General features: G+C 45.0%; 1 protein-coding gene across 1 annotated transcript; it reads right to left on the bottom strand.

Moving 5' to 3' along the window:
- Positions 1 to 294: 294 nt before the first annotated feature.
- On the bottom strand, positions 295 to 12,531 carry kank1a (KN motif and ankyrin repeat domains 1a). Its single transcript, XM_061072328.1, has 10 exons — positions 9,881 to 12,531; positions 7,325 to 7,483; positions 5,286 to 5,394; positions 4,852 to 5,088; positions 4,646 to 4,733; positions 3,784 to 4,003; positions 2,721 to 2,863; positions 1,751 to 1,951; positions 1,334 to 1,432; positions 295 to 1,185 (listed from the first exon to the last, which is right to left on the bottom strand). Exons 1-10 carry the CDS (start codon positions 12,075 to 12,077, stop codon positions 1,123 to 1,125), a joined length of 3,516 nt encoding a protein of 1,171 aa, XP_060928311.1. The 5' UTR covers positions 12,078 to 12,531; the 3' UTR covers positions 295 to 1,122.
- Between the last annotated feature and the right edge of the window lie 1,925 nt (positions 12,532 to 14,456).

The following is a 14,456-nucleotide window of genomic DNA, read 5'->3' as shown; positions in this document are numbered from 1 at the left end:
AGAAACTCATTTTAACAACGTTTTCTTCTTTGATGCCAATTTTCAAAAGTTCACAAATTCAAACTTTTTGTGCCATCAATGTGATATTGAGACATTTATACGTTTTACTGTGATATGAGCATTAAAAAAAAATAACACACATCCTGTGTCGTCTGTAAAAACATGTGACTCATCTTACTCTGAGTAACAGCAGATTTGATATTTTTTAAACCTTTATGATGTTTAGTTTTTATCATTTGATAAATGAACCCCACAAAACTAACAGCTGAGTCATAGATGAAGAGGAGGCACAGATTTAAATTCTTTAATCGATGTTTATTGTTATATGGCAAAGTCTCAGGCACTTCAATTCTCATCTGACGATGAAAGTCAGTACCGTGATGAAGACGAGAGGAGGAAGGACAGTTTATACATTACGCGTGAGAGACAAAAAGGAGAATAACTAAACTAATGACCACCGTATGTACAATGAAATACATATATCTGCATTAAAAACTATACTTTGATAAATATATAACTTCATGGATCGTTAAGTAGGAATAGGAAATATTCAAAATACTGTGATTTCTTTTTAAATAGACACAAAGGATTTATATAAAAGTACAGTTTCTACGTCGCAGCTATTCATCGATGAATTCATCGGGACACAGAAGTGACACCGGGTTGTTGAGGCGAGCAATATATACAGGAAGTGTTTCCTCTAACGCGTTGGGTGGATTATTCTCCGTCTACTCTGACGCTCTGGAAAAAAAAAAAAAAATCAAAAAGAAGTTTCGACGCTCTTGAATGATCAACATTGAGCTTTAGAAATCAAAACGTGGTCAAATTGGAAAAAATGGAAAAACGTAAATAAAAGAAAAGGACAAAATTGCATTAGTCCGTGTCGGTGTGAACTCCAGTGGTTTGCTGATGGTTTCAGGACTCGAGGCACCAGCTGGTTACATTCAAAGGGCACTTTGGGTTCGTCCTGGACGACAGAGGTGTGCACATAAATACAAAATACTTCCAGAAATCTCATTGGTTGGTTGTTGTTTGGGAAGAACTCCCTCGCCCAGCTGTGGGTAAGGCGTCGCTCGGCGTGAACCAATAGCAGCGTGGGGTTCCTGGGCAGAGGCGGGGCTTCTAATCGAACACGCCTCTCCGGGTGGGACTGGGTGACGTCTTCCTGCCGAGTCGGGGGGTTCCCTACGAGTCGGTGGAACAAAGACACGTTTAAATCACACGGACGAGAGACTGGAGGTTTTTCTTTATCTGAACCATGTCATTAATAAACCCTAATACTCTGGCATGGTAATTTGTGCTTTAGGGACATAAAGATAAAGCTGATGTTTACCGGTGACTGGGCTTTGGAGAAGTTGACGTGTGCGTAGAGCAGCACTGCGATGTCCTTGTGTCCGGCCTCCAGAGCGATGGACAGAGCGTTACTCTCATCCTGGACGGACGGAAACAGGATGTCAACAAAGACAACGAGACAGAGAGGAGAAGAAGGAATAAAAACAGATTAGATAAAAGTCACCAGAATTAATGCATTAAAATCTATGAATTAACATTTCATCTGAATTAATATTATAAATTTGAGCTAACGGAAATAGAAAAAGTCATGTCAATTTCAAAATGATGGATTAAAAGAGGTTTGTCTATAGAACCTCAGTAGAAAACAGCAAAAATATTCAACCTGCTGTTAGACTTGATTATTCAATGCTGCTCGGGTCAATTGATTTTGCATGTGACCTCCTCTCGAGTTACTCACGCTGTCGCTGAGCCGGGCGTCGCAGCCGGGCTGGCCCAGCAGCAGCTTGACGATCTCCACGTGGCCGTGCTCGCTGGCGCACATCAGCGCCGTGGAGCCCTCGTCGTCCTGGATGTTGACGTCGGCCCCGTGAGCCAGCAGCGCCCGGACCATGTCCATGCGGCCGTGACTGACCGCCAGCATCAGCCCCGTCTGACCCGCCTGAAACAAGGGCTCGGTCAGTGGGTTCGGTTTGTCTACATCATAAAAACACTACTACTATAAGAAGTTCCAACAGACTGTGATGATACTTTCAAACTATTTGTTCTTTCTGACCAACAGGTAAAAACAAGATGTTCAGTTTAGTGTCACATGACAAAGAGAAACACCAAATCGTCCTGATAAATAACTCAAACCTGACTCAAGCTTCAGAAATTAAGCTGAATGTTGTGTGTTAATGTGTTATGTTTTTATATTAACCGCATTGTGTTTGCTGTGATTTGCACTTCAGGACAACGGAAGGTTTTGACAGTTGTTGGGAAAAACAAGAATCTTTTAGGGCATCACACTGAGATCTAGGAAGGTATTTTCCACTGTTTTATTAATAATTAATCATTAACCAGCTACAGCCATAATTCCTGCATCTTTTTCCCCAACACACGCAGTCACATCTGGATTCAGATGATAAAAAAACATAAAAACTCCTCCCGACAGCTCAACCTTTGCAAAACGATTTACACATTTTCACCACTTGGTGTCACTGATGTTCCATTTTTCCAACCAAAGAGTAAAAGTTCATCTTTCTGAATTTGGTGCTTTTGTAGTTTACAAATTAATTAGTTTTAAACTTCTCAAACATCTGCCTCAGTTTGATGTTCGACCTTCCAATCGCGGCTCGTTAGGACCTGAAACACATGGTGTGGTTGCGGTTGATGCCCTGCTGCTGCCTTTTGACCTTTCACCTCTGACCCCCGACCCCAGCGTCACTGACCTGGCTGGCCCGGGCGTTGACGTCCCCCTTGCTGAAGAGCTCCTCCACAATACGCATTTCCTTGGGCGCCTCCACGGCCGCCAGCGCTGCCAGCATGATGGGTGTGTATCCCGCCTTGTTCTGCTGGTTCACGTTACACACGTCTGCACACACACACACACAGATAGACATGATGTTTAAAGCGCTATAAGATTGATTTGTCAGACAACACAACAAAGCACAATGTGTCGGTCCCGTGACGCGTCAGTCAATCAAGTCTCTTCTTCACAGAGACCTGGGACCGCGGCGCCTGGTCTGAACTCATCCTTTACACTCTGTGCAGGAGGAGAAGCTCGGCGGTGAGACATCAGAGCCGGATGGGACAGAGGCGGGTGTGAGGGTGGCACCGGGGGGGCTGCGGGGGCCTAAGGAACTGGGGGCCGGCGCGAGGACAAAGGCTACAATGGGAACAGGGGAGTGGATGTGTTGTCACACGGCACAAGGACACAAAAGGCCGAGGAGACAAAAGGCTTTTAAAGCAGCGAGTGGCCGGGACCTCATCACAGTCTATTGAGCCTTCAGAGAGAGTTTGGAGGAGGAAACGTGTTCAAGAGCAGAAGAGAGAAAGTTTCTTATCTTCCTTTCTGGCCTTTGGGTTGATCAGCCCACGAGCATTATCGTCTCAACTTTTATTTACCCCTCAAGGATTTAATAAGTTAAATTAAAGGCTTTTACGACCGTTATAATGAAGTTTGAGATCATGTGTGGCAGATGAAGGAATATCAAGAGCCCCAGAATTACTTAGATTTACTAATAATCAAAGATAAGGGGAAGTAGCCGAGTAGAGAACAACCCTGGAGACACCACGTTGTCTCCCAAACATGACGGATTCAAAACTATAAATTCAGATTGAATGTAGACATTTTGGGATGAGATTGTCTTGCCTGCAGTTTCCAGGGTCATAACAGAAATCTTTGATCAGTTCCTTGAAGCGCTCGGACAAATAGAAATGTAGAAAGACTAAATCGTATGATTGAAAACTAAAAAACAAAACTTCCTGCAGAGACAACATCTCGCCCCTCACCTGCGTCCAGCAGCTTCTTCACCACGGGGAAGTTGGAGTGCGACACGCTGTAGTGCAGCGCCGTGTTGCCGTTGCCGTCGGCCATGTTGACGATGTGGCGCAGCACGGCCGGCGAGACGGACCCGAAGCCCCCCAGGTAGTCCTCCACCATGACCCCCATCGCCGCCTTCTGGCTGGACACACGGAACCACTCGTGCTGCACCGTGTTCAGACACGCTCTCTGGAAACAGTCAGGACGGATTCATACTTGTTATGGAAATAAAGCTTTCATACAACTTCAGGTTATTTTTATATATAGAACATAAAACAGTTAGAATCAATGATGATGATTCAGGCTAAAATATACAGATAACATTTTGACCTTAAAGCTCAGACGTGTTGTTTTGCGGTAAAATAAAATATCTGTGAGCTTTTCACCGATATTTCATCATTCGTGTTAAATGTTTGCAGATATTAAAACTTATTTTACAGAATAAACCATACGGAATGTTCTTTGTTACAAGAGTCTGATAACGACATCTCAAGAATCACTGCCAATTGTTTTTTAAAATATAGATATCTGTGATTTATTTTTTGTATTCCTTAATATTGGCCTTAGCCTAAAAAATCCATATTTGTCAGGGTCTAGTAATTATTTCCATAAATGAGGAATTCAGCCTTGAATGTTTTGAGACTTGAACATTGAGCTTAATTGAGTTTAATCAGATTATTACAGATATAGTATGTGGTGATGGAAGCTTGTGACAGAAGATGTGTGAATAACAGTGGGATCTGGGACTGTGAACCTTTCACGGTGTTTTTGTCAGAACACAGATTTCAGGCAGGAAACACAAACAGGACGGGATGTGAACCATCTCCTCACCAGGTCTTTGGTGCTCACGGCCTTCGAGTCACTCAGGTGAGTTTTGAGAACGCTGCACGCCGCCAACATCTTCTCACTCAGCTCATACCTTCCAAACAAGAACATACAAACAGAGCTTATTTTAAAACTCAAATGACTTCAATTTAACAATTTAAATTATTCCCATGTTCACTCCCTGTGCTGAATCACATTCTTCATGAACCCACCTGTCTCTGGTCTCCTGCTTCTCTGAACTTTCCTCTTCGTCTTTCTTGTCCACGTCCTCGCTTCCCTCAGGTTTGAACTCCTCCCTGCTGACCTCATGCTCCACGTTCTTGTATTCCTCCTGTCCTCCCAACTCCTTCTCCTCATCCACCTCCTCCTCCTCGTCCTCGTCTTCTTCCTCCGACCCGGAGGAGCTGCTGTCTTCTGAGCTGGAGTCGTCGCTCGATGTTGTCTCGTACCTGGGCCACACGGGGGCGACAAAGGTAGAGAAACATGAAGTCAAGCTCACGTTAAAGATAACACATTTTTACAACTCTTTAAAAGTAAGGATACTTAAAAACATGACAAAAGACACCGTGCTAAACACATTTAACAGGTGCCTAGAAATATAAAGTAAAAGAATTTAGTTTAATTGAAGCAACATCCTCGGACTCACCCTCCGTTCACCCCGACAAACTGCAGGTTCTTCTTGGTGCCGTTGGAGTCGGGTCGGCCGTCTTTCTTCTTCATGATGGACTTCAGTGTGTTCTGACTGCCGGGCTGCCCTGAGGGGGACAAGCAGCACAATCACTCAGACAAAAAGACCACAGAGTAAATCTGAAGTTTCACGGATGATTTTCACATCCTTATGAAAGATACTTTTAAGATGCATCTTTTATTTCCCGTCTTGGTTTGTTTTTCTTCTGTTTTGCTGTAGTTTTAATTTATTCTTTATAATAAGAGTCCTTATAGAAACGTGTTGGTTTACTGAACAGACTTCAATACATCTGAGACAAAACAACAAAGTCCGAACAGAGTCTACAACCTCATCAAGACTATTCCTACTCTATGTTTGTATTGCAAGTTAACTTATCTCTAACTCTTTTACTTTTTATCTTCACTTTGCAGTTGTGACATTCTGATTTCCTATCTTCCTACTATTCCTCATCCTTTGTTAAGCCTCTGTGTTAAAGGAGGGAAACATCGACTCCTCTTCACCGACAGCAGATAACTAACTCCCTTAATGAGCCTGCTCAGCTCATTACACCCGGCTGATAAAGGTCCTCCAGAGCGCTCGGACATGATCGAGAGCTCTGGCAGAGAGTAAAGTGACCATTGACTGTCCATCTCCTCTTGTTTCCACGGCGATCTGTCAGCTAGGCATTGGACATTTTCCCAAAACCCTAAAGTATCTCAGTCATTTTAAGTACAGGACCTTGAAAACCAAAATACCAGCGAGAAGCGCCAGAACACTCAGCACATCTGCCAAGACTTGCCCCGACGGAGGGGCCTCTTTCACTGCTCCGGGGAAACAACTCAGAGAGTGTGTGTGTTTGTGTGTGTGTGGTGTGTGTTCATGTAGCAACATGTATGCAGTTGCATGTGTTTACATTGGAGAGTGTCAGCTCAGCAGAGTCATTCAGCAGGTTTCCCATGTTTTGACAGGTGGGAGCAGGAGCCGCCCGTCGGGAGGAATCCAGGCCCACGATGAAGATGACGATGATGGTTTGACTGTGGCCATGTTTTGGCGGTCACCTGGTTTTTTATATGAAGTATGTGTGAAATCCACACAGATTCACTCAGGCTCCTTCTGGCAGTAGGATTGTGGTCCATCTCCTCCCGACACAAGAATAGCTTCAACCATCTGCTGCGTTTTTCAAAACCAACTGTAAAACGATCACTTCACCATAGAAAGAAGTGATCAGTTTTCAGTGCAGTGGAGGTTTTCTTAGCTACCAAACCACAGCCTGCACATCTGGCTGGAGAACTCGGTGCAGGTCGGTGCAGCAACGCAGCCTCCAGCTGAGTTTGTGCTTTTTCTATTTTCTGGCTCTGTGCACCAGCTCACTGCATTTAAAAAAATGGAATAAAATTACCTTGTATTTTTGAAACCCAGCTCGATTCCGAAAAGGGATTTGCTTGGCTCGACTCTAAGGTGACTGTACATCATGGAGCTCGGAGATTCATTACAAACAACAAGGATCCATCGCATCATTACACTTCTTAATCCAGCGTCTGCTCCTCGTAAACCTCCTGTGTGTTCAAGCTCTGGACTATATTCATCTTTTCAGCCTTTCTCGAATTAAAGCGAAGATACGTAACAATTCTTCATCAAAATGTGCAAAAAGAAGACTAAACACATGTTTTATATTTTGTTGACTTGTATACTTACATTATCTTAAATGTTCAAACCCAAAAGGTAACAAAAAACGTCTTTGCTAGTCTTTAAATAAGGAAGTAAAACAGACTTTCTATAGATTGCTGACAATCCATCACCATAATTCACTGTCGTTTCACTGTCCAACCAACCCGAAAAGATTATGGGACAAGAAAGGGCAAAGACGACAACTCCCCTGATCCCACGCTGCTTATATTCACGCTTTTTTCTCTTATAAAAAGTGGCACAATTCCTCAGCCATCATTCCTAACCTTGGACTACCACATTTCAATTTCAGCCAAATCATCCACGTCTGTGCTGTGAGGACAGAATCGTACCGTGAAGCGCGGTGGACATCTGCAGGTCCATTCTGCTCTTCTGCTCGGCGGCACTGAGCTGCTGTTTGTCGGCTGGACTCGAACCCGCGGACGTGTTCTCCACCTGCGACCGCTCCGTCTGAGCGGAGAGAGACTGGGAGCTCAGCTGCTGACTGGTCTCTGGAAGGAGGAGACAGAGACGAGGGTTCAGTGTGTGAATTCACAGGGAGAAGGAAGCACGTGAGTTTCTGATGTCTGATGGTGCGTAGATATGATAATGAGCAGGAAACGTGTTGTTTTTAACTTCTCTTCTATGCATGTTGATGGGACAAGAACAAGACGTGACAGTGTGATGTCACCTTGAGAATCTGAGATGGACATAAAGTTGCAGTCTAATCGAAAACAGCACAATCTGGTGTGTTCAGGTTCATCACACAAAACATTGTCAGATCTATTAGGAAATAACATAATTCATTGACTTCAGATTCAAAACCACAACCTTCACTCTGGAGAAAATATCAGTCTTTAAACTCAAAGGAAATAATAATGTGACATTAATCTTGAGAATTATCGATATCGACTCATATGAAGATTTTTATCTTGATATAATTCCATCACCCAGCACTACATCTGCTTTTAGGACATTTTAATCTTATAGAAACAACTCGTAAACAGACATTATCTTTTGCACAAATGATTTAAAATTTTAATAAACAATTTGAAAGACCTCTTCAGTTATATTAGACATTGATTTTCCTCATGAGTGTTTTAGTTTTCTTCTCACTATAGATAAATAACTAAATATACATTTGATTCCACTGTTTGAACTGGAATCCACTACCATCAGCATCTCAACACACACTTCTCTAGAGTCGCTCCCACTTGGTTAAACAAGCCCAGTGCTGTGATTGCTGAGTTTCTGGTTACTTGAGAATGAACTGGGTCTGGTTAATGGTCCCAGATGCCAAAGAGGCCGGCAGCTGACCGCAAAAAACAGACTCGCACACAACGTGGACAATCGGCCTGCATTCGAGTGCCAGCCAGCATGAATGCATGTTATGTAACCCAGGAGCCATGAATCAGCGTGGACACTGAGGTGTGAGTGGAGGCAGGGCGGTCCGCAAAACCAACAAGTGGCCGATTTGTGCGACGTTATTGGCTCCTGAAAAGAAATGAGCTCATTGTTGGTTCAGGTCCAAAGCCCCCGTCGCATTTTTGAGTCAGAGATAACTGTGGCCTGTCCGATCCAATCAGGGTTCTGTTCAGACTGAGTGTGAACACTCGAACCACAACACCCCCGGAAAACTCTAACCCCGGAAAACTCTACCCCACGAAACCTTTCTGCTGTTCAGTCCTCAGCTGCATCTAAACGGCTCCGCAAACATGCAAAGGATTTATTTTACACTGCATGATCATAACATATATTTTGTTTATACTTGTTCCGAAAAGCTGTTATTTCATTGCAAAAAGTACTTCAGAGGAATCTAGGAACATTACAGTGTCCCAGTATCTCTCAGAACAAATCACTACATAAAAATAAATAAAAGCCCAAACCCCCCCTTATGAAAACTGATTCTTATTTGGATCTGCCCAAAATGTCACACTCTTACGAGTCCCCTGAATATGCCTGATTTAAATAAAATCAAGATCCATGAATTATTATCTGGGAAATCCAGGAAACACTGAAACAAAACTGCCTCTCAGACTGTTAAAGAAAGTGAAAATACATTTGAAAGGATTCCTCCCTGACTCACACCACGTCCTTCCACAAAAGGTTCCAGAAGTTGTTGTGTAATCCTGCAACTAAACAACAACATAACCTTGTTCATGGAGATAATAAGAAAACTGACGAATTTATCTTTAAAATACTAATTCTCTTTCTTTTCACCCATCGTAACATCTTTTTTTTTTTTAATTATTACTTTTTTTCCCCACGTTAATATAAATAAACTTATTTCCTAATCCTTTGTGTTATTATTACCATTTTTGAAAATGTCATGAATATTTGTGTGGCTTCTCCGTCCATTTCTGTAGAAACTGGTCTAATTTGCCTTTTTCTATTTGTCTCACTTCTGGGATTTTCTGTTTAACAGCTGTGTCTCTACAAAAGTTGTGATTACCAGACTGGTGAGAGAGTGACTCAGGTATTTTTCCCAGGAGACAAATACCTCTGGCCCAAAAGACACTAAAACACATTTGTGATTACTAAAACAGAAGAATTCTTCTTGTGACTCAGCATCTAAAATCAGTGTTTACCTGAAAAAGATCTAATGAAAGTAAAAATGTGATGAAATTAACTATTTCAATCTGATTTATGAAAAAGAAATCGAACAGCACCATCTCTTCAATGCCCCTAAAATATTAGGTAGTTGTATGACGGCCATAGCTAACATTGTTTTTCCGTGTGTGTGTGTGTGTGTGTGTGTGTGTGTGTGTGTGTGTGTGTGTGTGTAGGTTATCTGCTTTGATCTCTTGACACGACTTTACGAGCCAGTTACCACAGGAACCCTTCGCTTTCTGAAAGCACCTCTACACGTGGAACCAGCAGCCTTCTGCTGGACGAGATGAACCTCTCACCTGTTTCTGACTCCACGGCGTCGGACTCCAGCTTCAGGATGTCCTCGGCACTTCCGTACTTCATCACAGAGTTGATGGTCGACAGCGTGCTGACCAGCTGACTGTTGATGGATCCGAACTGGGACTGGGGCTGACCGAAGGCGTCAGCCAGCTCGGTGTAGTTCTCCGCCAGCAGCATTTGTTGCTCCTGCAGCAGCTTCTGGACCCTCTCTATGTAATGGTCCAGCCCGACCCCCCCCTGGGCCTCAGCTTGCAGTGGTGCAGGCTCCGTTTTAACCTCCATTGTCTCCTTGCTGCTGGGGACACCTTCAGCTGCCTGGGAGGGGCCGCATGCGATGTTTCTGGTTTTTAAGCCAACCAGGAAGTTCTCGTGGATGTTCACTGGTCCCACCCCACACTCTTTGGTTTGAGGTGAGCTTGATTTGCCAACAAGTGAGTCCACATCTGTGGTGGTTCCAACAGCAATCGAACGTGTCTTTGCTGTAGCGTGGACGTCTTTGACGAGTCCTTCTCCAGCGGCGACCGTCCTCGTTTCTGTCACAGTCGTGTTGGTGTGTTGATCACAGGTGACGAACCCCATGTCAGTGAATGAGTCTCTGAGGACGGCTGATTGTGTGTTGGTGGATTTGTTTTCCCTCCGTGTCTCAGTGTTGGTCTGTTGAGTCGATGACTCAGGAGCAGCCGTGACTCCACAGTCCACTTTACTCACAACATCTGGGTCCGTTCCTTGCGTCACCAGCGTCTTGATGGGTCCAACGATCACGTCCACTGAACAATCCCCACAGCCGACCGACCTGCACTCCTTGCTCAGCTCCGTCATGGGTTTGCAGAGAGCCAAGCTGTCCACTGTCTCCTCTGTGTTCACTCCCACCTCACACACATTCAGCTCTGTGCCGACCTGCAGGCTGCATGTCTCCACTCGCCTCCCTACACACCGGTCAGACACCTCCACCCGCTCATGCACCACCCACCGGTCCATAGGGATCTCTGGGCCTGAGGCAATGCTGGTGACACTGGGTTCACAGGAGACTCCTACAGTGTGACTCTGTGTAGTTTTAGCTGTGCTAACATGGCTGAACTCCACATGGTCACCCACCCCCTGGCTGCGCGTCTGGACTTTGGCCTCCACGCAGGCGTTGTACATCTCCGGCTTGGCCATCATACCTTTGTCTGCCTTTTTCTTGTTTGAGCCACCAGCTGCTTGAAGCTCCAGTTTTAGTTTCCCCATTTCCATCTGGTGCGTGGTTTCTTTCAGCGTTACCTCCAGGCGATAGACCTTCTCCTTCAACGCTTCGATCGTCTGCTGCTGGAGCTCAATCTCTTTCTCAGCTTCACTGGTCATGCCCAGCATGGCTTCAGTCACGCCTACTGCCGTGCTACGAACCTCCAGCCGCTCCGTCACCACTCCTGCATCCCGGACACAGTGTTCACTTGTCGTCTTCCCCTGACCGACAGGAAGGTTGTTCATGTTTTCATCAGTAACTATGCCAACAGACTTTTGGTTGACTTGGTTTAACGTGAGTCTTTGAGGCCGAAGCTCATTGTCATTACTGTCCTGGGTCGTGTTCTCCAGAGCTTGGACCTCTGCAGCCAGACGTCTGAACTCCTCCAGCCGCTGAGTGTTCTGTTCCTGGGCCTCAGGCTCCATAATGTGCAGCTCAGGTTCTTTCTGAATGGGGCCCGGGTTCTCCATTTGGTCAACACAGCCTACACTGTAGGAACGCTTACGAAAACCTCCAGGAACGGGATTTTTTGATTGAGCAGCCGATTGTCTTTTTTCCTCCTGAAGAACAGCAATTTTTACCTGTAAGATAGGAATGGTTTTCACCTGCTCCTCCAACTCCTTCAACCTCTTGAGGGCCACCACCATCTGCTCCCTGATTTGGTGAAGGTGTAAAGGGCTAACGTTAGTTACAGGCGTGGCCATGCCAGAGCTCATTGGGCTGTGACGGATGGAGCTGCCCATGGATGGTGGGTAGTAGGGGTTGAACTCTCCACTGGGGAAGTGGCCGTTGATGGGGAGAGGCTGGAGGGTGCTGGGAGAGATCTGGCTTGTTGCCACAGAGCCCGAGTAAGAGGACAGGGAGCTGCTGGAACCCATGCCCCCGAAGCTGGCTAGCCGGCGCCGGGGCATGGGGGGCTCGTTGTGCGGCTGCATGAGGAGACGCTCCTGCTCGAGCCGGCGACGCGTCTCCATGAGGGTCTTCTCCACTTGGGGGTTGTGGCGAGGGACAAACCTGGGCGAGGGAGGGGGCAAGAGCTGTTTCTGCTCTGCGAAGACCGAGAGGGATTGTTGCACGGGGACTTCAAATGTTGCCCTGGGTTGGGTGGGGGTCAGCGGTGCAGCGACCTGGGGCCTGGAGGTGAAAAACACTGGGGACTGCTTGTCGTCGCTGTTGGAGGAGGACAAGGAGTCGGTGGAGGTCCATTCAGCCCGAGTGCTGCCCCTGCCAGTGCTGCCCCGAGGCACTGCCAAGGGTTTGGCCACTTTGGGCTTCCGCTGGATACTCAGCTTCTTGATGGTGTTGCCCCTCTCAATGTCATCGACATATTTGAGGAAGTCCAGGTCTAGCTGAAAACCGTACGGCGTCTCAACATAGTAGGGCGCCACAGAGTCCTTCTCGTCTTCTGTGCTTTGGCATCTTTGTCCCCGTTCTGAAATCAAAACCACAAGAACATTTTAGTGGAGAGTTCTAATTCTAGTGTTTTTTGTAAAGACCAAAAAATGTTACTGGTGAAGCAACACTTGAATTGTATTTGTCCCTGAACTAGAGTGTCACATAGGGTTTCCTCAGCCGCTGACAACCACTGTTATTTAACCATGCAAGTTCAAACATGTCTGATATTTCTGACATCTCGGCTGGAAAAGGGTGAGTGGTAATCATTTTGGGAAGGGATAGTTTAGGTCAGCCCAAAACTATGTAAGATCCAACTGTATGACGCAAACAAAGCTAGAAAAAGAATCTTCTTCAAAATGAAAAACAAATGTGGTATTTAAGCCTGGTGAGGATTGTGGAAAGCAGAAAGCCTGTTACAGATAAACAATCTATTGTTGACAATGCTGGATAAGAGATGAGCCAAAGGGCTGAAGAGAGCAAGGAAATCAGGTAATGTCAATATTTTCAAGTCCAAAATCCATTCCTCATGTCGGCATTTGACAATTCACGGACAAACATGAACCAGAAACCAGCAGATTTGTCACAACAGTCTGGAGACAGAGATAAAGAAGGAAACTAAAGTTGAGTTGAAGAGGTTCTACTCTTGTACAGATCAATAAAAACCAGTTAAACAACAGTCCAAACTCCACCCAACTAGTAGAAAATGCCCCGTCAGAGAGCCGAGCTCAGGACACGCCACTACAGTTGCCCCGTGTTGGCTAAATACAGCGTCTTGTTCCTGGAATGCCTGGAACTCTCACCGACCAACGCAAACACAGGCTGGAAATAAACAGCCCGGCTCTTCCTCTCGAGTCCACGCAGCTCAGACAACTTCTCCTCTCCATTCAGATCCACCAGAGGAGGAGATTAGAGGAGTAACTCCTGCTGGTGAAACCTCACCACCTTGTTGTGAGAGCTGCACTCACCTCAGGCCGACAGCGCTCACTCCATTTTCACTTTCCCCTCCTCCTCCTCCTCTCTGCTCTCTGCAGGGTCTGCTGCACCGAGATCAGGTCGTTTGAGCCGTTTCTCCTCACTCTCTGCTCTCTTTCTCAATCCTGTCTCCGTTAGGGGGGGAGAAAAAAATCCCACTATTGGTGTAAACTAAGCACAGCACTGCCCTGGCGCTCGATTGGACAGCTGCGTCCTCCAATCCCGTGAGGCTGTGAGCCTGGGCGCTTCCCAACCCAAATACAAGTCCTGTTATTCAGGGGAGGGGACGTGAACTCATTACAACAACAGCCTGTTCCTTAAGACAAATACTTCTGCTTCTGTGCACGTCAAACTTTTATACTCTGGTTTATTCTTGCAGTATACACCAAGTTGAGTAATGTTAAAGTAAATTCTGCATTTCACTGCTACTGTAGATATTAAGGCCTTTAAACTACTTCCACATTTTTGTCACATTGCTCCAACCAGTGGTTAAAAATAGAAAATTCCTGATTTCATTTCCCCTCCTGATACAGAACACAAATAAATCAAGGAATACAGAAATATTTCCTCTTTAAAAGCAGAAGTCTTGCACACAGCGCACGTCGCCCTTTTACTCGTGGCACTTCTCACTTCACAAATATTGACATTTCAGCGAGTTCTGTCTAATGCTACATGACCGGAGATCACGATCAAGAGAATTGCAGTTTTATATATAAACTAATGAACTTTAATGACTTCATATCGGATTATAGTGGAACTTTCAGCAGTATCAAAAGTATTTCTGTTGCTGTATCCAAACATCTCTAGTTCCAAATCCCGAAATAAAATTTATAGTAAATTTACTGTAAAATAGAAAATCACACTTTAAGATGCTTAAACCTACAAATCTTTGACATTTGTCTTGTACAATTGAAGTGAAAGTCTTAAATTTTAATAAATAAATCCTCTTTTGTTCAAATTTTTTTTCACAGCTAGTTATTAAAACC

This window comes from Limanda limanda, chromosome 5 (genome assembly GCF_963576545.1).
Source record: "Limanda limanda chromosome 5, fLimLim1.1, whole genome shotgun sequence".
Lineage (NCBI taxonomy): Eukaryota > Metazoa > Chordata > Actinopteri > Pleuronectiformes > Pleuronectidae > Limanda > Limanda limanda.
Note: the sequence above shows the minus strand (reverse complement) of the source record. Positions and strands in the feature narration are given on the sequence as shown.

Coding starts and splice junctions, on each gene's coding strand:
- kank1a (XM_061072328.1), bottom strand. CDS start 12,077: ATGGAGACGCGTCGCCGGCTCGAGCAGGAGCGTCTCCTCATGCAGCCG. Junction 5,089..5,285: donor TTTGTCGGGGTGAACGGAGG/GTGAGTCCGAGG, acceptor CGTGTGGCCCAG/GTACGAGACAACATCGAGCG. Junction 1,433..1,750: donor ACGCCCGGCTCAGCGACAGC/GTGAGTAACTCG, acceptor CCGTCCGTCCAG/GATGAGAGTAACGCTCTGTC.